At 44.2% G+C, this 22594-nt stretch overlaps 1 protein-coding gene across 1 annotated transcript in view; it reads left to right on the forward strand.

The window, feature by feature from the left end:
- Positions 1–14899, forward strand: part of KHDRBS3 (KH RNA binding domain containing, signal transduction associated 3) — a 107310-nt gene extending 92411 nt beyond the window's left edge. Inside the window, 2 exon segments of the mRNA XM_033155892.1 lie at positions 8860–8918; positions 14694–14899. Coding sequence (XP_033011783.1) covers positions 8860–8918; positions 14694–14785 — 151 coding nt within the window. The 3' untranslated portion in view covers positions 14786–14899.
- The last annotated feature ends 7695 nt before the right edge of the window (positions 14900–22594 follow it).

Genomic DNA, 22594 nt, shown 5'->3' on the forward strand with positions numbered 1-22594 from the left:
CCTCACCTTCCCCTTGTAGAATTCAGCAGGGAAGAGGACAAGTGTCATAACTAGAATTAGGTGCCACTGACTTCATCTGCTGTTGTCCTCTTTGCCTTCCATCCTACCCGTTCCAATGAGTTACCACCCACCACCGCCTCCAGGTTTTACTGGTCTCCAACTCCCATCAAACAAAGATAGCATGGCCACTTGTTGGGGATGATGGGAGTTGGGAGTCTGACAACATCTCCAGGACCGCAAGTTCCCCACCACTGCAATAGAGAAACCAGCCTTTCTCCAGACAACAGAACTCGAGCCAATGGCGTCAAGTTACAAGGAATGAGATTCCAACTGAACATCAGGAATAACTTTCTCACAGTCAGAGCTGTTCGATAGTGGAATAGACTCCCTCGGGAAGGGGTGGGCTCTTCTTCCTTGGGGGTTTTTAAGCAGAGGTTGGACCTGCCACGGATGCTTGAGTTGAGATTCCTGCATTGCAAGGGGTCACACTGGATGACCCTTGGGGCCCCTTCCAACTCAACGATTCTATGATTCTCACACGTTCTAGATTGAAGAAGTGTGTGAGATTCTGCTTTTCGGGAGAGAACAACTTTCCAGTTGCCAGTGTGGTATAGTGGTTGAAGTGTCTGATTAAGATACGGGAGACAAGAGTTCAAATCCTGACTCAGACATGAGGCTCATTGGTCTCTCAGCCTAGGGCTGTCACTGTCTCTCAGCCTAACCTACCTCCCAGGGTCAATGTGGGGATAAAATGGGGAAAGGAAAGAATCATGTACGCTGCCTTTAGTTCCTTAGAGGAAAGGTGGAATAGAAACATATTAAAAATAAAGAAAAAATCACTGCCCATCAAGACCTACAGCCTCTCACTCTTGCTGTACCTTGGCACCAATCCGCAGTAATTAATTCAGAATAAAGCACGCAATTGGAGCAGAATTTTGTCATTTCATTGTGTCGTATTCAAGCCTCACAGGTGTACTGTACAGTGTATTCAAGCCCACTTACTCACACTTGATATAGACAGAGCATTTTTGGTGTTTAGCTAAAATAAGAGTTAGAACGAACAATCCAAAGAATTATCCACGTTGATGAAACGGTATCACGGAGGGGACCGAGGCTTGCCGTTCTCAGAGGAAAAAGTGTGGGGGGGGGGGAAGAGTAGAATACTCAGTTGGCGGCTGTCCTAATCGCATTCATGTTCATAGCTTATAGAAGAACCATGGGGAATTGGGGATTGGTAGAACTGCCAACACAGAGAAGAATCGAAGATCAAGGTTGATGTTATCTCTGGTGCCAGACAAGAGCATCATTAATACTACACAAGCATAAAAGGCAGCAAGCTGAATTAATGGGAAGGTCTCTGTGACTGTTAGATGGAAGTTGCCATGTTTAAAGGCAGAGGAGACTGAAATATCTCTTCTTTTGAACAACTTAGGCTGCCTTGTGCATCACTTTTATTTAGGTGTATACCTAAAATATTGTAAGCGCGTACTTGAAAAAGATGCAAAATTCTGGTGAAGACAGACTTGTCTTTGTAGAAGTGCAGTGGATTGTTGAATATTACTTTATCTGATATAAAGTTGCTTCTTTAAAAGTCGTATTTTATTTATTACGACTTAATTTGTACTGGATCAGATTGTTACAAGAACTTTGCTGTATATTTTTGTTGGTCCTTCAGCTTGTTGTAGAGACCGCCTAGAGATTTGGAAAGGCGGCATACAGATTAAAAGTAGAATGCGATTAAACGAAAAAAGCCCTTTGGTTGTATTAGAAAAAAACGTGCGTTTTCAAGTTTAGCAGAATTCCATTGGGCAGCCAAGCTTCTCCAGCACTATTCCTGGTTTGCATCTCAGTGGCTCTTGATGTAACGTGAATAGGCAGCTCTCTTTCTATGTGACTGGATGCTTTGGACTTGAGGCTGTATTCAGCCAGAACTCTGAATACTTTTACCTTGAGCATCCCAGTAGTTCCACACAAGCGCTCATGTTAAGCACTGCATGGGGGCCTTTGCAAAGGTCAAGCAGATCCACAGTAGCTTAACGGCTAGAGCAGTCGACCCAAGGAACTGAACTTGGTATAATAGCAAGGCGGTGGGTGCTGGGCACTTTTACCAACAGCTGGATTAGCAGATGTACGGAAGATGCAGGCCGTTTCCTTTCTGATAATACGTAAGCCGTGTTGCATTGTCCTCACTTAGCATATTATAAAATCACTGCAGCACAGCTTGCTTCCCACCCACCCCGGGATAATGGTTTTTGTTCCTCTCCAGAGGAAAAGTGCTTTAAGTGTCGAACTGCAACTCCCGTGCTCCCCAGCTGGCGCAATCAGTAGTCAGGGATAGGAATAATAATTTTATTATTTATACCCTGACATCTGTCTGGGTTGCCCTAGCCACTCTTTGTGGCTTCCAACATATACAAAAACATTACACATTAAATACAGGGCTGCTTTCAGATGTCTTCTTGACACCTGATGAGAGGGTGTTCCATAGGGAGGGCACCAGTGCCAAGAAGGCCCTCTGCCTGGTTCCCTGCAGCATCACTTCTCACAGTGAGGGAACTGCCAGAAGGCCCTCGGAGCTGGACCTCAGTGTGTGGGATGAACAATGAGGGTGGAGACGCTCCTTCAGGTATACTGGGCTGAGGCCACTTAGGGCTTTAAAGGTCAGCACCAACACTTTGAATTGTACTTGGAAACATAGTGGGAGCCAATGTAGAACTTTTAAGACCAGTGTTAATATGGTCCCGGCGGCCACTCCCAATCACCAGTCTAGCTGCCGCATTCTGGATTAGTTCTAGTTTCCGAGTCACCTTCAAAGGTAGCCCCACAGAGAGTGCATTGCAGTAGTCCAAGCGAAAGATAGCAGTCCAAAGCCTTTAATCAACCTTTCCCATTCCGGTGTTCTCCAGATCTTTTTGACCACAACTCCCAGCAGCCCCTGTCGCCATGGCTGTATGATGCTGGGACTGATGGAAGATGCAGGCCTGGAAGGCACAAGGTTGAGAAGGCTGCCTTAGCAAGAGTTAAGCATGTGCAGTATGGGTACACAGCCCATTTTGCTGCTGCCTTAACCAAGCAGGAACCAAGCCACAGAGTATGTCTGAACCCAGAGCTTGTGGTTTGCCTGGAGAGAAACTTTGCGTGCATCTTAATGCATAAGGCCTAAGCCCAGCCATTCTGCGATTCAAGGTCAGCACCAATACTTTGAATTGTGCTTGGAAAGGTACTGAGAGACAATGTAGGTCTTTCAGGACCAGTGTTATATGGTCTCAGTGGCCATTCCCAGTCACCAGTGTAGCTGCTGTATTCTGGATTAGTTGTAGTTTCTGGTTCACCTTCAAAGGTAGCCCCATGTAGAGCGCGTTGCAGTAGTCCAAGTGGGAGATAACCACTCTGGTGAGACAGTGCTCAGGCAGGCAGGGTCTCAGCTGGCATACCAGATGGAGGTGGCAGACGGGCACCCTGGACACAGAATTAACTTGCACCTCCATGGACAGCTGTGAGTCCAAAATAACTCCCAGGCTTCACACCTTGTCCTGAACATTGTGGGATGATGGACACTGTAGTGTGAAAGATCAGGGGAGTGCCACACTGGGACAGGTGCCTTAGAGCATGCCTCTCTTGATGGGTGCAATCTCTGGTTGGAATGTATTTGCCTAGTGTTGGGTTGGATAGCCATCACAGCCCTTCCATAGTTAAGGCAACCAATCTGTGCTCCCAGTGCTCATATTTTCTAAGTATTGTCATTCAACTGTTCCTGTGGATTAATTGAGGGGAGAACGTTGACTGATCCATGAAGAAAACCAGCCCATTCCAGCCCTGTAGCATTGCACTCTCCTCTAAAGCTTTGCCTTCAACTTCGAGGTGGCTTTGCTTTTTGCGGCAGTGTTTTTATTTTGAATTGTCTGCCACCCTGGGCAATGTGTTGGAAAGGCAGAACACGAGGAGCACGAACAAATAAAATCTTATCGATTCTGACAGCTTGTTTCCAAAGTGGTTTTTAGCATATTTATTGTTTTTTATACAGAGGCTTCTGATTAGGATGGACGCATTCTGAATTCCCGTACTTCACCGCTATTTCTGCTCAGGCACTTTCTCCGAGGCTGAAACCCTATATGTTATTTAAATAAACAAATGAGCCCTGGATTGCAAAATTCAACACCAAGCAAGTACACAGCTAGTGGGGTATGTTCAGCTTGGCAGGTTGCAAGTTGTTTAGGCCCGTGCAGTTGTTGTTTTTTTAACACGCAATCATTCTTCCTCTTTGGCTCATGAGTGAACTTGGTTTTTCTTCCCTGCCTAATAGCTTTTCCTCAGTGTAGAAAACTTGCTGTTATTTCTTGAGGTCCAAGGACCAGGAACTTGTTGTGGGGTAGAAGGGAACCGGTGAAGGTCCCTTGTTCTCTTAAGCAAGTCTCTGGCGCCCAGAAAGTGTGGCTGAGAGCTGGCTACAGGTCACAGTGCACTCTCTTCCCATTGAATGTTTCCTGGCAGGTTAGCTAGGGATAGATGATAATTCAGTGCCCGATGTCTAGAATGCATGGTGTCTGCATGCTTTCAGCAAAACCTGGAGCTTGTCCTCAGTCCAGCACAATTCCCATTGTGCAAGTGCAACACATTGTGTGACTCTCAAGATTGGCAGCCTACACAACAAGTTTTCCTGAAGCTGCCCACTTCTGTTTTCTGGGGCCGTGCCTCTTAGCATGTGCAGAGTGCCAGCAATGTTAGAAATTAGCCAGGCGCATTTTGCAACTGGCGTGGGTCCAATTGCGACCGTGTGGAGATCTCTGGATGCCAGGCTGGCGGCTGGGGAAAGCGGAATATCCCTTAGAGAAGGATCTGTAATATTTTCCTTGGAAGCTTGAATTCGTTTTATTCTGGGTGTTTTTATTTGAGGTGCCGGCATTTGAGATTTGTTCTTTAAAATATAAAGCAGCATAGAAATGAAATTAACTACAACAACCATACAAACCTCAGTGTAAAAAGAAAAAGGTGGCTAGACATTCCATTGTGGCAACCATAACCTATGTTTTAAGGTGCCATTTAGTGATTAGATTATATACCTGAGTTTCTAACACTGAGTGCCGGGTGTTTTTTAAGGGACCTAATGTCAGCTTGTGCAGTGTTCCCCCCCCCCCTTCTGACAGAAGGCTTAAAAAAAAAAACTTTTATAGCACCTACATTTGCTATTAATGTATTTCAAAGTGCAATGCAGAATGTCTTTCCTTGTGATAAACGCCATCTTGAAAACATACCTCAGGAGAATAATAGACTCATTGAACATCCATTTTTTTCCCCTACGCCTGGTAGGTGAACTCCTGGCCAGGGTACACCCCTTAAAACAGGGTTCAGCAACCTTTTTCAGCTGTGGGCTGGTCCACCATCCCTCAGACCATGTGGTGGGCCGGACTATATTTTTGAAAAAAAACCCAAAAAACCACATGAACGAATTCCTTATGCCCCACAAATAACCCAGAGATGCATTATAAATAAAAGCACACATTCTACTCATGTGAAAACACCAGGCCGGCCCCACAAATAACCCAGAGATGCATTTGAAATAAAAGCACACATTCTACTCATGTAAAAACACGCCGATTCCTGGACCGTCCGCGGGCCGGATTTAGAAGGCGATTGGGCCGCATCCAGCCCACGGGCCTTAGGTTGCCTACCCCTGCCTTAAACCTTCCCTGTGGCCAGCTAGGTATATTTTGGTTGTGCCTCACTTTCTCTTGCCACCTTCTGTAAAGTTTCCATATTTAAGAAGTAGCCAGGTTCATTTCAGTGTTCCTGCAAAATGAAGGCTTACAGGAGCACAATTCAATTACATGTTGGGTGGGCTGAGAAGGGTACACAGAAATGCAGGCCGCCCTCGAGCAAACAGCTCCAGCCACCTCGCGTTATAACTTTATGAAGTGGTTATTGGCGCTGAAGGGTCTGCGTGCTAATAAAGTTTTGAGGATTCCCCCCCCCCTCCAGATACCTTCAATGCAAATAAGTGAATTTTCCCTTCCCACCAAGGATTATTGGTTTTGCTGTTTACACGCCATGAAAGGCGAGTCACTCTCGCTTTAACAGGCACTTAGGTTTGTAAAATGAAGCCCAGCCAAAGTAATTCTGACAGGATTGACAGGTAGGAGGACAGGGGCTCAGCTGCTTTCAGGCCTGCAGACTTGATGAATCGCACAATAAGTAATCGGATACTGTATGGAACGACAGCAAATGTCAGTATAAAATTTTCCTATCAAATATGAGTTTGCATTGGGCGGGGGGTTGCTTTCGTGGAATTAAAAAGTGGTGCTGCTACTTGCCCCCCTGTAAAGACTCGTAAGCTGGTGAACCGGGTTCGCACCTCCGCTCCTCCACATGCAGCTGCTGGGTGACCTTGGGCTAGTCACACTTCTCTGAAGTCTCTCAGCCCCACTCACCTCACAGAGTGTTTGTTGTGGGGGAGGAAGGGAAAGGAGAATGTGAGCCGCTTTGAGACTCCTTCGGGTAGTAAAAAGCGGGATATCAAATCCAAACTCTTCTTCTTCTTCTTCTTTTGGTGGTCCTTTTGATCTGACTATGTTCCTGGAAACCTCCTTTGGGTTTCCTCGGTGAGCAGATGGCTTGGAGGAAAGATTGTCCACAATTTATCAATCACCCTCCATTTAATGTGCATCCTCTAGAGCAGGCATGTCCAACTTTCAAGAGACTGAGATCTACTCCCCCACTATTAAAACAAAAACCTGGCAGTGATCTAAGTAGCACCTTAGAGACCAACTGAGTTTGTTCTTGGTATGAGCTTTCGTGTGCATGCACACTTCTTCAGATGTGTTTTTTAGGGAAAAAATTTAGGAAGTCAACATTGTTGAGCTTTTCATGGGGAGGGGGGAGGAGAAGGGTCCTGCGATGTACCAGTACATCACAATCTACCTGTTGGATGGCCCTGCTCTAGGGGAAGTTTGGAGCGGGGGGCACACAGTTGGCATGCTGCAGGATTACAGCGAAGCCCAAAATGCCTTGCCAGCATCCCACACAAACTGAACGTTTCCCCTGAAAAATGGTCCTCTCTGCTGCGTACAGGAGTTCTGCGGGCAAATTGGTTAAATGGGTTTTCTGGCAGGAGACTTGGAACATCTTCTACACTATCAAACTACCGTTTGAACATCCGAGCATTGTCTTGACTTGGGAGCTCTTGGAATTCTGTTGAGCTTATAGAGAAGGAGTGGTATAAGTTCAAACTCAGGGCAGACCCATTGAAATTAATGAATGTGGCTGAGTTAGGTCCATTAATTTCAGTGGGTCTGCTCTGAGCAAAACCTAGATGAATACCACCCAAGGTCTGGAGCTTGATGGTAGGAATATGAGATTCCAAAGTTTCATTTCTGCACCTCTGCTTAAGTCAGGCATGGCCAAACTTCGCCCTCCAGCTGTTTTGGGACTACAATTCCCGGGAGACTGCAAACATGTGCTAATACAAATAACGTTATTAGACACATATATCCATACACTGTATACAATAATGTTTTTAAAGTAGTACAAGCTTTAAAAAAGTGCGGAGGGGAGAGAAGCCTCAAGGACTTTTTTATCATCAGGGTTTCCCAAACTTGGGTCTCCAGCTCTTTTTTTGGACTACAACTCCCATGATTCTTAGGTAGCAGGACCAGTGGTCAGGGATGATGGGAGTTGTAGTCCCAAAACAGCTGGAGGGTCAAGTTTGGCCATGCCTGGCTTAAGTGGTCTCTTATCTCAATTAGCTGGGTGAAGAGACAGAAAATGTTGCCAGTCAAGGCCAAGTCATAATAGACTAGTTAGCCTTTGACCCAACAGCATGCAAGAGCCCCTCTGTTTCTTTCTAATGTGCTTGAAACAACTTGCCTTTGTGAACCAATTTGTCCACTAATTGCAGGATAATTCAGATCAGCAAAGCAGGTATAAAAAGGCCTTTGTCTTTCCCTAGTTAGAGGCCAGAGATGGAGGACTTTTATGCTGTGACAACCCATCAATGCCACCACCCTCCCACCCTTCAGCTGACCTGGCTTTGTGTAAAACATGTTGAATCCCTTATGAGCATAATAGAGCTATTTTACACTGAGCCACATGATCGCTCCACCCAGCCCAGAACTGTCTGTTCAGCTGGGAAATGGATCTCAAAGGGTAAAATATCCCCAAGCCCTGTTCATTGAGACCCCCACTTGGGGCTGGAACCTGGGATTTTCTGCATACAAGACAGTGGCCCTTATCCCTGAGCGGTGGCCCAAGTTTGGGCTAAAGAACATCCCAAACTTTTTTTTAAAAAAATGTGTGGCTAGTAATATAATTCAAGAGACCCAGGGCAATGTATATTTTAGTTGCATAAATAATTTCTATGCCAGTTTACAATTCTGCAGGCGAAGTGGAGGTTGGGGGGCGGGGAGAAGGATCTAAGCAATTATTTAAAAAAAAAAATGGTGATAGGGAAGGGAAGATGTCCCAGGGTGGGAGAGGAAAGGAAAGATCCCAGGTGAGAGCTAGGATGGTCCACCGCTCTCTGTGCGAGATAAGGCTTAAGAGCGTTCTGGTTTTATTTAGATTAGTTCGTTTTTAATTGTATTATGAAAAGCGTTAATAAAATTTTATTGTTTTTTTTTAATCAGTCGCCTCTGTGCAGGGATAGCCAACATGGTGCCTTGCAGATAGCCATTGGTCAGTGGTGATGGGAGTTGTAGTCCGTCCACATATGGAGGGCACCACATAGGTGACCCCTGCCCAGGTAGCAGGTTCGGCATTGGTTTCTGAGTGGGCAGGGGGAACCCGGCTACAGAAAGCACATTCTCACACGCTCTTGTATCGCAATTCTTTTATTAACAGCTGGATTGTTTTTCTCTTTCCAAACAGTGGTGGCGATTACTATGATTACGCCCATGGCCTGAGTGACGACACATATGATTCTTACAGTGAGTAACTTTAATGTTCTGGGAGAAGTTATTTCATGTAAAAAGGCATTTTGAATTTGCCACCTTGCATGAAAAAGAAAAATCTGCTCTCACATCTGCACACTACAAGACACTATTTCCACTGAAGCGGCAGATTTCATTGTGCGTGCCATGGAGGAAGTGGGTAGACAGATGTTTTCCTCCTTCTTTCATAATACTAGAACCCATCCCAGGATTGTCCAAAGAAGCTGAACATTCACAATCGCAAGCAGCACATCTGGGAGTATGAGCGAGAGAGGTCTTTTGCCTTCTCCTTTTAGTGCTTCTTGTCATCATCTGGTCGGTCAGTGTGACAACAGAATGCAGGACCAGATAGATAGGGCCTTGGTCTGATCCAGCAGGGCATTTTTACGTTCTTGCTGTCTGGATTTCTCCTGTCTTGCAAATGCTTCTCTCACCTTTCCCTTGTTGCTATTTGCCGGCTCCCCCCCCCCCCCAACAACATGGTAGTTTCCCATTCATGCATGAACACACACACTCACAAAAATGTGGCAAACAGTCTGGCCTGTGCACAACATCGGCTGCACAAACTTTAGCATAGCCAACAGGTGCCTCCCAGTTTACGGTGCTGTGTTTCGTTACACAAGTAGCACTGAGCCAAGTCAGGTATCCCCGAACGTCCCCAATGAAGAGTTTAATGGAGCTCAGCTCATTGGTTTCTCCTTTTGTGCTGCTGCTACTATTCGCCCCCTTTTGATCTCCCCGGGAGACTGCAAACATGTGCTAATACAAATAATGTTATTAATACCCACGTATATATCCATACGCTGTATATAAAAATGTTTTTAAAGTAGTACAAGCTTTTTAAAAAGTGCAGAGGGGAGAGAAGCCTCAGGGACTTTTTTATCATCAGGGTTTGCCAAACTTGGGTCTCCTGCTCTTTTTTGTACTACAACTCCCATGATTCTTAGGTAGCAGGACCCAGTGGTCAGGGATGATGGGAGTTGAAGTTCAAAAACAGCTGGAGACCCAAGTTTGGCAAACCCTGATGATAAAAAAGTCCCTGAGGCTTCTCTCCCCTCCGCACTTTTTTAAAGCTTGTACTACTTTAAAAACATTTTTATATACAGCGTATGGATATATATGTGGGTATTAATAACATTATTTGTATTAGCACATGTTCTAAATCCTGATAGAGGGCAAAGCGTTAAGGAGAGATGAAAATGTGCAAATTCAGTTTCACATATTTACGCTTCATTTCATTTCATAGAGGAGGACCAAGGGTATTAAGCTAAAGGGTACATGTAAGAGGAGCCATTTGAGGTAGGGATTAACAAACAGAGATTGCCGCCGAATTCTCCCAAGTTGTGGAATGAGTTGGCCATGCCCATAGAACAGGTGTGCCATGATGTCTGAGAACCTGCCCTCTAGCTTCTGGGTATACCAGGCTGCTGCCTGCGTCTCGTTGGCTCGAGCTGGTGTGTCTGGATATATGAAAGCGCCCTTGACCTCATTCTTCACTCAAGTTCCTTGCTGAATATTTTTAACGCTTCACACTTGGCCTGCAGGGTTTCTCTCCCCCCCCCCCATGCTTTAGATTTGCTTTTCTGCGCCACTTGAACGAATTCGAGGAGGTAGGTCATTAAACAGAGGTTATTTTTTTAAAAAAAAGGTGCTTTAGGTAGGCAGAAGGAAAAAAAGAGGAGCTGGGGTTCTTGTTGATAAAGAATAATTTCCAGAGCAGAATCCACATGATACTCGACGGAGATTAATTAAAAAACACACACGCACCAAAGTGCAGAGGTGACAGGTTTAATTAAAGAAATCTGTGTCGGATTAGACACACAAAGCATGTTAAGAGACACCTTTGCTTTGGGGATAATGCTAAACCTTTGGCTGGAGATCAGAGGGGCTCAGGATCCGACCTGTCATGAGGCTGAGCACCCCTCCCTGTCTTGCCACGAATACACCCTCACGACTTGCCTGCTGTCAGAGCAGGTGTCTCGCAATTTCCCCGCTAATGGATGTTGCGACACTTTTTCAGCGACAAGTCTGGAAACCATTTCTGGGGACACCTTTGAAGTATGCTTAATGCTTAAAATAAATAAATAAATACATACATACATACATACATACATACATACATACATACATAATATCCACCGCATCTCCCACCTGAAGCAACCGGGGGCCCCCGCTTGGGTTTGTTTGTCATAATAAATCGTTCTACCACACAGGCTGTCTGCGTGTCACAGGCTTAAATGTCCGCAAGTCACCTTGAGGGGGAGCAGCCGATTACACGATATTATCAAAAGGGAAAGGCTGCTTTAAGCCTCCTTTTTACCCCCCTCGCAACATGCTAAATTGGTCTCCACGGACTTGCATAGCTTTGATCGTTTTCATGCTTCGGCATTAAAATGAGCTGCCTGGCAGCAGGGGGCCTGGGCTTCGGCTTGCCTCGTGATGGCGAAACGTTTCAGCAAAGAGGCCTGCAATGGGCTTAATGCAAACACAGAAAGCAAAAATTGCCGTCTTTCCTTGCTTCTGGGGTGATAGCTATATAAACGGAACAGGATAGTCTGGAAGCTCCCATTGGTTCAGAATGGCTGCATTCAGATGTAATAATAATAATAATAATAATAATAATAATAATAATAATAATAATAATAAATTATTATTTAGACCCTGCCCATCTGGCTGGGCTGCCGGAGAAACTCTTCCAACACATATAAAAACAACACCAAATGTTAAGAGCCTCCTGACACAGGGCTGCCTTCAGATGTCTTCTAAAAGTTGTATAGTTATTTATCTCCTTGACATCTGATGGGAGGGCATTCCACAGCGTGGGTGCCACCGCCAAGAAGGCCCTCTGCCTGGTTCCCTGTAGCTTCGCTTCTTGCAGTGAGGGAACCGCCAGAAGACCCTCGGAGCTGGATCTCAGTGTCCGGGCAGAACAATGGGGGGTGGAGACGCTCCTTCAGGTATACTGGGCCAAGGCCACTTAGGGCTTTAAAGGTCAGCACCAACACTTTGAATTGTACTTGGGAACGTAGTGGGAGCCAATGTAGAACTTTTAAGACCAGTGTTAATATGGTCCCGGCTGCCACTCCCAATCACCAGTCTAGCTGGCGCATTCTGGATTAGTTCTAGTTTCCGAGTCACCTTCAAAGGTAGCCCCACAGAGAGTGCATTGAAGTAGTCCAAGCGAAAGATAGCAGTCCAGAGCATCTAATCAAAAGCCTTTAACCAACTTTTCCCATTCCGGTGTCCTCCAGATCTTTTTGACCACAACTCCCAGCAGCCCCTGTCGCCATGGCTGTATGATGCTGGGACTGATGGAAGATGCAGGGCTGGAAGGCACAAGGTTGAGAAGGCTGCCTTAGCCAGAGTTAAGCATGTGCAGTATGGGCACACAGCCCATTTTGCTGCTGCCTTAACCAAGCAGGAACCAAGCCACAGAGTACGTCTGAACCCAGAGCTTGTGGTTTGCCTGGAGAGAAACTTTGCGTGCATCGTAATGCATAAGGCTAAGCCCAGCCATGCGGCGATTCATTTCCCTTTTTCAATAATGGAGGAGTGAAGAGGGAAAGCTCAGGCTATGTGCATAGGATGTTTTTGTTTAATTATAGTGACTGTCTCTTTGTTAATGCAGTCATCGTAGCTGCCAGCTTTGATCTGAGGCTGATAGAATGGATCTTGGTACGCTCATTAATCCTCCACCAGTTTCATTAGTTGCCAGTTCGTCTCCGGGCTCAATTCAAAGTGATGGTTTTGACCTTTAAATGGTCTGGGACCAGAGAATCTCAAGAAACGCACACACGAACACACACACCAAAAACAACCCGCCTGAAAGCTGCACGCTATCTCTGAGGTTTTTATGTGGCTCCCCAAAGGCTCAAGGGCACATTCAATACAGGAAAAAACACTGGAGGTGTGATGCAGTGGAGTTGGAAGGTGTCCAAGGGTCATCTAGTCCAACCCCCTGCAATGGTGAGGGGCGTGTGCTGAGGAGGGTTTGAAGGCCTGGAAGGCTATATTTCAACCCCTAGAGCTGAGGTCCCAAAGCCCTCACCTACTCCTGCACACTGAATAGAACAGGAAATTGCCTTACAAAAATAGTCTCCCCTGCTGTGCTTTCTGGAAACTGGTATTCAGAAGCCAACTGGCCTCAGTCGTGGACACAGATTATAGCCAAGGCTAGTAACCATTGGTAGCCTTTTCTTCCACGAGTCTGTCTAATCGTCCTTTAAATCCCATCCAAGTTGGTGGCCATCACTTCCTCTTGGGGGGTGGGGGTGAATGTGTGAAGTACTTTCTTTCATCTGTCCCTGAATCCTTCGACTTCCTTGGATGCCTAGAAGTTCCACTGTTACGAGAGAGGAAGGAAAACTTTTCTCTGCCTGCATCCTCCATGTCACGCATAATTTTGTAAAATTCCATTATTCAGCTTTTCTCAAAACTACAAAGTCCCCAGTGCTGCAAACTCTTTGGGGGAGGCACTCCACCCCCTCGGATCATTTGGGCTGCCCTTTTCCGAACCCTTCTCCCACTCTGCAATAACCTTTCTGAGGTGAAGCAACCAGAACCTTACACAGCATTCCCAATGTGAGCGCCCCTTGGATTTGTGTAATGTTCGCTGTTTTGCTGCCCGTTTGCACAGTTTGGATAGGTCCTTTTGTTTCAGCGAGGCTAAGCAGTTTAGTATCATTAGCAAACATGGCCAGCTCACTGATGACCCCTAACTCTAGACTAGAGTCTCCCAAACTTGGGAGTCTCCAGCTTTTTTTGCACTACAACTCCCATCATCCGTAGCTAGCAGGACCAGTGGTCAGGGACGATGGGAATCGTAGTGCAAAAACAGCTGGAGACTCCAAGTTTGGGAAACCCTAGTCTAGAAGTAAAAAAAATTCCTTCCAGTAGCATCTTGGCAACCAACTAAGTTTGTTCTTGGTATGAGCTTTCGTGTGCATGCACACTTCTTCAGAAGAAGTGTGCATGCACACGAAAGCTCATACCAAGAACAAACATGTTGTTGTCGTTCAGTCGTGTCCGACTCTTCGTGACCCCATGGACCAGAGCACGCCTATCCTTCACTGCCTCCCACAGTTTGGCCAAACTCATGTTAGTAGCTTTGAGAACACTGTCCAACCATCTCATCCTCTGTCGTCCCCTTCTCCTTGTGCCCTCCATCTTTCCCAACATCAGGGTCTTTTCTAGGGAGTCTTCTCTTCTCATGAGGTGGCCAAAGTACTGGAGCCTCAACTTCAGGATCTGTCCTTCTAGTGAGCACTCAGGGCTGATTTCTTTAAGAATGGATAGGTTTGATCTTCTTGCATTCCATGGGACTCTCAGGAGTCTCCTCCAGCACCATAGCATCAGCACAAAAGCATCAATTCTTCGGCGATCAGCCTTCTTTATGGTCCAGCTCTCACTTCCGTACATTACTAGAACAAACTTAGTTGGTCTCTAAGGTGCTACTGGAAGGATTTGTTTTGTTTTGTTTTGTTTTGACTATGGCAGACCAACACAGCTACCCACCTGTAACTAGTCTAGAAGGTTTATGAACAACTTAAAAAGCACAGGTCCCAATACTGGGTTTTGGGGGGGGGGCAGGAGCTCTACTTTCTGCACCCCTCCTTCTTGAGATCTGTCTGTTTATTCCTCCTCTCTGCCCGCTCCCCTATCTAGAGTTGTGCCGATGTGCCATGCCCCTTTGCCACCCTTTCCCTTCAAAAAGAAAAAGCCGCAGATCTATTTAGGAGATGCCTTAACCATGTTTGCGCTTCCTTATTTCAGGACAGGAAGAATGGACCAGTTCAAGACACAAGGCACCTTCAGCAAGGACAACAAAAGGAGGCTACAGAGAGCAGCCATATGCCAGATACTGATTACACTGTCTGATGTTGTGAAATACCCAATCTCCACCAGTCCTGTATACTGTTCAAAGTAATTTTTTTCTATGAACAATCCCTTTTTATTAAAATCAAAGTGCTTAATCTGAATGGACGGACTGAGCTTAATCTATTTTTTGCTGAATGAAAAGCCTGGACAGGAAGACACGTTGAAACGCGGAACTTTGTTATTTCCAGATTGTATTTGGGCGGGCGGGAAGGGGTTGGGGTTGGGGAGAGACATCCGATAGGCGATCAAAACAAACAAAAAAGAGAGAGAGAGAGAGAAATATAACCTTTGATTAACTAGTGTTAAAAACGGCTAGGTTTATTAAATATGTTAATCCATTATTTTAACCTAAGCGTAACCTTTTATTTCAAAGGTTTTCGACAGTTTAGTTCTTCTAGTTTTTATCTTTCAACCATTTTGCTAGTCTTTCTCTTTGCAAACATACGTAAAAAGGGAGGCAGATCACAGATGCAAATAATGTGGTATTTTGTAACTTGAGTCTTGAAATGTTCTGTAGTGTTAAGCAAAGATTACTCTTGCTTGATACTAAATAAACTTTTGAAAGAAAAATCAGTGTGTGTGAGAGTATGCATTATTTATTTAAAAACCTTCATAAATAGTAGTAAACAGGGAGGGAGTGATTTTTTTTTTAACAACGATCAACAATCAATATTAAATTGCTCCTACTAAAAAAACACTGTTACAACTATTATGCTTTTTTTAATAAAATGGTATAAACCTAAAGGTGCATTTCATTATATTATATTATAGATATATAGATATATTTATTCACCTATACACACAATATAGACTTAAAGGCTTTTAAAGGAGTTATCCAAATGGTATCGATCTGCTGGATTTCCACATTTTTTAAAAAACAACAACAACAAATTATTGGTTTAAAATAGTTAATGCTTTTTCTGAAACAAAAAAAAATTAAAAACAAAACAAAACACCTGTGACTTAGTTTTCATCTTGTTGAGCGTTTCTTCACTTAGTGCAACTTCGGAATTTTTGTTTGTTTTTTGAGAATTTTGGTACCTTAATGACCACCTCACTCCGTGCTGGAAGCAATAAACACAAAGCTTTTAAAGACTTTCTGACTTGACTAATTGAGGTCGCTTTCGTCAGAGGCAGAGGATGTGTAACCCTTAAAACGGTCTTCATTTGCAAAGGTAAATAAATCAAATAAGATTTTAATCTCACTTAATTTATCTTAATATAACCAATAAAAGCAGGGAAGGGTACAAATTAGCAAGTTCTATTTTAGATTATAGAAAAGGGAGGCATTAAGACCACCACCTAAAATTTCATATTAAAAAGCTTAATTTGTTCTAGTCATCTAAAAAGCCTTAGTTCGGTCAGTTTAATTGGAGGAAATTATTCCCTATTAAACAAATGTAAAACCTCATAACTAGTAACTTGAGTAATCCTAGAATTTATGGACAACTAATGTAACTAAGAACTTAAAACGTTACAAATGTGTGTATTTCCCCCCCTAAAGCTTTTTTCGTAATTGTTGGTTTGATGTCTTTTAATAATGATAACTATGAACTGCTACCTATTTTAGATTTTAGAATTGTGGGGTGTTTTAGTTAGTAAAAAGAAATCTTTTCTCTTGTCAGGAAACACTGAATGCCAGGGGAAGCCAAGAAGATTAAAAACATATTTCTGTTGACGCATTGGTAGGTACCTGTGCTTATTTTAAAACTTGATTAATGGTATGCTGGGGGGGGGGGGGATATCTGTAACTAGTAAATGGCATTTCAGTCCATTTTGCCTCTTTTTACCCACCCTTGCAATGGAGATGGAATTAAGCCTACATACCAAATTCTGTTCCTCGGGGCTCGGGTGAGATACTGCGTTGGTATCCTGTTTTCGGATAACATGCCAAACTGTCGTTCTTCACCCTGAGTCTATTGTAAGCCATGGTTTGGGAGGGAACACCAAACAAAAATACCACATGACATTTTAGAGCTGGTTTGCAAACCGTACTTAACAGTGATTGCTCCGCCTCCGAAATTTGTGCAAGTGGGAACTGAATTTGTGAAGTTCTCTCTCTCTTTTTTTTTTTTTTTGCTTTATTGTCGTTATAAATATCCATCATTTTACAATCATTTACATAGCTTAACACATTCCACATATTTGTGAAGTTCTCTGTACAGATGGAACTGTTTTTTAATTTGTGTTTACACTTGTTTTATGGTTTTAGCTGTTTTTTTAAAAAAATCTTTGATTTTTCCTATCCACCCTGCGGCCTTTTGGGGAAGGGAGGGTAAGAAAGCTAACAAAAGTGTATTATTTGATGCCCGGCGTGGGGCAAGTAATGACCTGAGTCAGGCAAAATGGGGGTTTTAGGCACCTCCGATCCACTGCTCAGCAGTGCCCACATAGCCCTGTGCAAGGCAGAACCACCAGCTGGTTGTTGGGTCTTGTCCAGGCTTCTGCAATGCACCCCGCAAGATAGCACTCTGCAGAAAAGGTACCCCCCAGCGTGTCAAACTTGCCCCCCAACAGGTAGGGGAGATAACAGTCTGGATCACTGGCCAGACAAATTTGCCAACCCCTATTTTGGGCAATCATCTAGCCAAGCATACTTGGTAGAAATGCACTCGTCTCATTCCATAAAAATAGGTTGCTGTTAACCAGCTAGCCAAGCCATCTAACTACCTATTTTCACATCCTATCTCTGTGTTTGTGCTGTGCTTTAAAAATTTACGCACCAAGGAGAAGCTCAGTTCTGTGACTTCTATCAATTCTGCTACCTCTCCTTTTACGTATGCCGCTTCTTCCTTGGGTATCTGCGGGGAAGGAGCTATTTGCTTCCCGCCCTTCATCCTAGAGTTGGGTTACAACCTTAAAAGCGCGCTATTAAAAGAACAGTTCAAAACGGAAATAATAATAAAATGGGTCCCGGCTTCAGGTGTCGAAAGCCAGGCTAAATATGTGCAGAAGTCAAAATTAAAGAGTCCAAGAACTCTGGCCAGGTGGGAGATCAGTTTTTAAGTCTTCAAACAGTTTTATTATTATAGTATTGAAACAAATTCCAGTTGGTTCTTATGGTTAGTTCTATGTCGTAGTGTATCTTTAAATTATATCTTGGTACTGTATCTTTAAACCGACACTGCATGAGTCAGCTCTATAGATGTAGTACTGCTCTTTGATTCATTAAATGGACCACACCTTTAATTATCCTTTAAATGCTACAAACAATGTGCAAAAGGTAGGCACACAGAGAATTGGTACACCTTGACCATGAAAATCTAGGTAAGCTGTCTTTGTCAGCTATATACTATGTAATTTATGGATATAGTGGTTTTACGAAAGGGTATAATGTATATAAGCATTTATAAATACTATACGATTTGTTTCTAACGTAGGATTTCTTAATATTCCAGCTGACGAAGAATTATCGAAACAGGGCCTTGTCCTGGAATTTATTTCAACGGGAATTTGTTTCAATACTATAATAATAAAACTGTTTGAAGACTTAAAAACCAATCTCCCGCCTGGCCAGAGTTCTTGGACTCTTTAATGTTGACTTCTGGAATATCACCAAGAACTCCAATTTCTATAGGCTAAATACGTGCGTCATCAAAATTTCTCTGGAAGCTGTAGGTTGAAAGGCAAGCGTTACCATCGACACTTTGGGAGAGACAGCTGCAGTGCTAACCGTTGCTAGTGCATTTTGAACCGGCAGCAGTTGGCACAGCCCAATATATGTGGCGTTTGCCCAAACACCCTGGATCGGTGTTAGTCTAATAGTCAAAGCAGACTAATCCCCAGGGACCATGGCTGTGTGGAAACATCCTAAGAAGCTGATTCGGGAGAGCACGAAACTCTTTGATCTCAGAGTTGTGGGTTCGAGCCCCACGTTGGGCAAAAGATTCCGTCATTGCAGGGGTTTGGGCTGGATCTTACAATTCTACGATTCTAAGCCAAGGTTCAGATCTCACTTGGGAGACTTGTGGGTCCTTTGAATAATAATGGATTTGCCCATGCATGCCTACCTTCCTCATTGCAGTAGAACATGTGAACTGTCTCTGTTTCTGTTCAAGAATCATAGAATTGTAGTATCTAGTCCGACCCCCTGCAATGCAGGAATCTCAACTAGATCATACATGACAGGTGGATATCCACCCTCTGCTTAAGAACATTTAGGCAGGGAGAGGAGTCCTCTTCGGGGAGTCCGTTCCACTGTCAAACAGCTCTTACTGTCAGAAAGTTCTTCCTGGTGTTTAGTCAGAATCTCCTTTCTTGCAACTTGAAGCCATTGGTCTCCGGAGCCTCTGGAGCCAGGGGACAAGAAGTTTGCTCCATCCTCCTTGTGACAGCCCTGTAGATATTTAAAGAAGAAGCAAAATGATAAGAAAACTTGGCATTTGCTGTTTCACCTGGGATGGTTGTTTGCACATGAAAGCCATCACTTGAGGTTGAAGGCATAAAATAATGCAAGCGTGTGATAACTGCTGGCAATCACTTGAACCAGACATTGCTCCCCAACCTAAGAAAAGTTTTTTTTTTTAGTCTTGCAGGGTTTGATCTGTTTCTGAATTCTTAAGAAAGAGTTCCATATAAGCAAACTCTCTTGTGGGAAAAAGTCTAGCATTAAAGAAAGCAGGTTTCTTTTCCTTCTTCATTGAAAAATATTTTTTGTGTGTGTATTTGTACACCCCAAACAAGATCTTACACTCAGAAGATCAGACTCGGTGTTCAACAAATCTCCATTTCCTCAAAACAGGAATAGAGCAACTCTTCGAGACTTAAGAGTTTGAAAGGAGCATGTGAAAACAATTACTCTGTTTCCGCACAACAGAAAGCCAATCCAGGTCTAAATTTAATGCTGCAGGACTTTGTTCAGTCAACACGTAATTGCTAGAACACAATAATTGCCTTGCCCACCCAGATTCAGGTCTAGCACCGTATTTTCTAGCAATGACAAACCTCTAGAAGAGCTATGGGCTGTTCTGTGGCCCTCCAGATGTTGCTAGAGTGAATCTGCCATCATCCATTGGTGACGCTGGGACTTGGGGCTGATGGGAGCTGGAGTTTAGCAACATCTGGAGATGCTCAGGTTTTTATCCGTCCAGTTACAGGTTCCCAAGCAGGGCCCGGTCATTGCAGTCTTTCCCCCCAAAGCCTGGGTCTTTAATTCCCTGGTGTCTGTGTCTCAAAGGCATTAACACTGCTTCTTGAACATTCATAAGATTTGCTTTTCCCCAAAGCACTCTGACGCTTCCTGTACACAGAGCAGAATGATGTCTCACTGCAAGTAGAAAACTTGCACATCTCAAACCCCGCTGAGCTTTCTTCCTGAGCTGCTAGGCCTTTGTTTTTCTTATGTGTCCAGGGAATTAGTTTACACGAGGAGGCAAGGAGAAATGTCACCTCCCACCTGCAACCCAGAGTGAAAGGTTCCCCTCTGCTGCTTCATCCTGTTGCATATGCAGGTCAGGCCTGAGCTGATGGCTGTTAAAAGCCTCTCGCAGCATTTGTAGGTTTTCGCATTTGCTGATTTATGCCACAGCTGAACGTGCGACAGCTGGAGCAAAGATAGGCCTGTCGGTGGGATATCGCTGCTGGTTTTCATCTCCCAAGCAAGCGGGGTGTGAAAAGGGTGTGTTGTTCTTCTCGAAATTTATCTTTAGCCTGCCCTTTGCGATTGGTCATCTCTGCTTAACAGGACACCCACTCAGTTGTTTTGTTCTCGGATATAAAAGGTTTTCCCCGCATAAATCAGTAACATTTCTAATTTGTGCTTTCCACCACCTGCAACGTGATTGTCCCCAGAGCGTCACCAATAATTATTGGTTCCAAGAATATATACATATGTGTGTCTTTTGTTCTGCTGTTTTCCAGGGACTTTGCACGCTCTTACGGACAGATTCGAAACACCCCCCTCACCGATGTGCCTCGGAAACAATAGCCAGCAGCTCCGTTTTGACTTCCTTTTTATGCTACCTGTTGTACCCTAGACTTGACAAGATGTATAGTTTTTCAGACCTCAGTTTTAACTCTATAATAATGTTTATTCATTTACCGCTGTAACTTTGTGAAGACATTAATAAAAGATTTTTCCGTTTCATTGTCCCGCGCAAAGGAATATTGATTCTTTATCAGACTCTTGTAAGTTTTTGCACAGCGTGAGAGTAAGCTTGAGGGAGTCTCTTTCAAACTAGCCCGTTACTGAAAAGGGCTTATCAGCTGTGTGTGTGTGTTCACGCAGCAGCTGCTGCTAAGACAAGTAAACCGAAGAGTGTTGCAGAAACACTTGTCTAAATGTAAACATACATGCCCAGAGCACAAGCTGGCTAAGGGAGAAGGATTTTGGAATGGGAGGGGGAGCCACACCTGTTGGATGAGCAGTCAGGCAACCTAAAATGCTTCTGATTTCCGCATTATGCATGCAAAATGTGCTTGACATATGAGTGCATGCTGCCCCCTGCAAAACATAAGCACATGACTCAAGGTGAGCAGTTTGCAAGAAGTCTCTGACACACGCTAAGCCTGCATAACTGCAGTTCATGTGCATAGGCTTTCTTCCTGCTCTCCCATTCAGCAGCAGACCTCAATAACACTGTAACATGCATTACTTTTACTGCAAGTTACAGGTAGATAGCCGTGTTGGTCTGCCATAGTCAAAACAAAATAAAAAAATTCCTTCCAGTAGCACCTTAGAGACCAACTAAGTTTGTTCTTGGTATGAGCTTTCCTGTGCATGCACACTTCTTCACATACACTGATACAGAAGAAGTATGTGTGCACACGAAAGCTCCTACCAATAACAAACTTAGTTGGTCTCTAAGGTGCTGCTGGAAGGAATTTTTTATTTTGTTCTTCCTGCAAGCTCTGTCATCTCCCTTTGCCAAACTCCTCCGCCAACCTTCTCGTTCCAACCTCTCTCCACATCAGCAAAGTTGCCTAGTTTCACTATGGCTCCTCCACTGCCCATTTCGCTTTTCATTCTCTGAAGCCAGTTCCGATATTTCTCTTCCCCGTAAAGCAGACTTTCTCGGCAGGCCCTTTGCTATCTTTGGCACAGCAGACAACATGTCAGCGTTAATTTCTTAAATCTGAAAAGCTGAAGGGTGTATTGCAACTTCTACACAACGTACTACTCATAGTTGGACTCCATGGGTGCAGAGTAGTCTTTGCAACAGTCCGCCTTCCTGCATCAGATTCTTGAGCGATCTACCCCTTTGACTTTTGAGTCAGCCACCACGCCACCCTTCTCCCCTCCGTGTTGTAAAGGGGACACAAACACACGCACACCCCAATCCACTTGGTTGTGCTAAGCTACTTCAGGGCAGCCAAAACGAAAGCACAGTGTCGTAGCAGAGAGTGATAATTATTTGACGCCGTTAATCCAGTGGGTGCAAGCAATCTTGAGGATTTTCCAGCCCTCGGGAACAGCTTTCTGGAGAAGATGCTGCAGCGGGAAGAAGGAAGTATGGGAACTGCCCGTGCCTCTTGCTAATTTTAGCATCTCACTATTCGTAGGGGTGATATTTCCAGTGTCAGAATCGTGTCTCCAGGTGTAGCTTTGCATTGGTGTTTTGAAGCTAGGCTTAAGTGTGTTTAACTTGAATTGGATACACATTACCCTACTATTTGCCCTTAGCTCAGCCGTCTTCACTTTTTTGAATGTCCTCTCCAGCGTTTGAATTTTAAATTGTAAGCTCTTTGGGGCAGATACATCCCCCCCCCCCCGTTGCTCTAAATAGCATGCACCTTGATGGTACAATTTAAATAATAATTACTAGGCCTGTAACATTTAATTGATTTCTTTAAAAAGG

This window comes from Lacerta agilis, chromosome 7 (genome assembly GCF_009819535.1).
Source record: "Lacerta agilis isolate rLacAgi1 chromosome 7, rLacAgi1.pri, whole genome shotgun sequence".
In the NCBI taxonomy this organism is placed as follows: Eukaryota; Metazoa; Chordata; class Lepidosauria; order Squamata; family Lacertidae; genus Lacerta; species Lacerta agilis.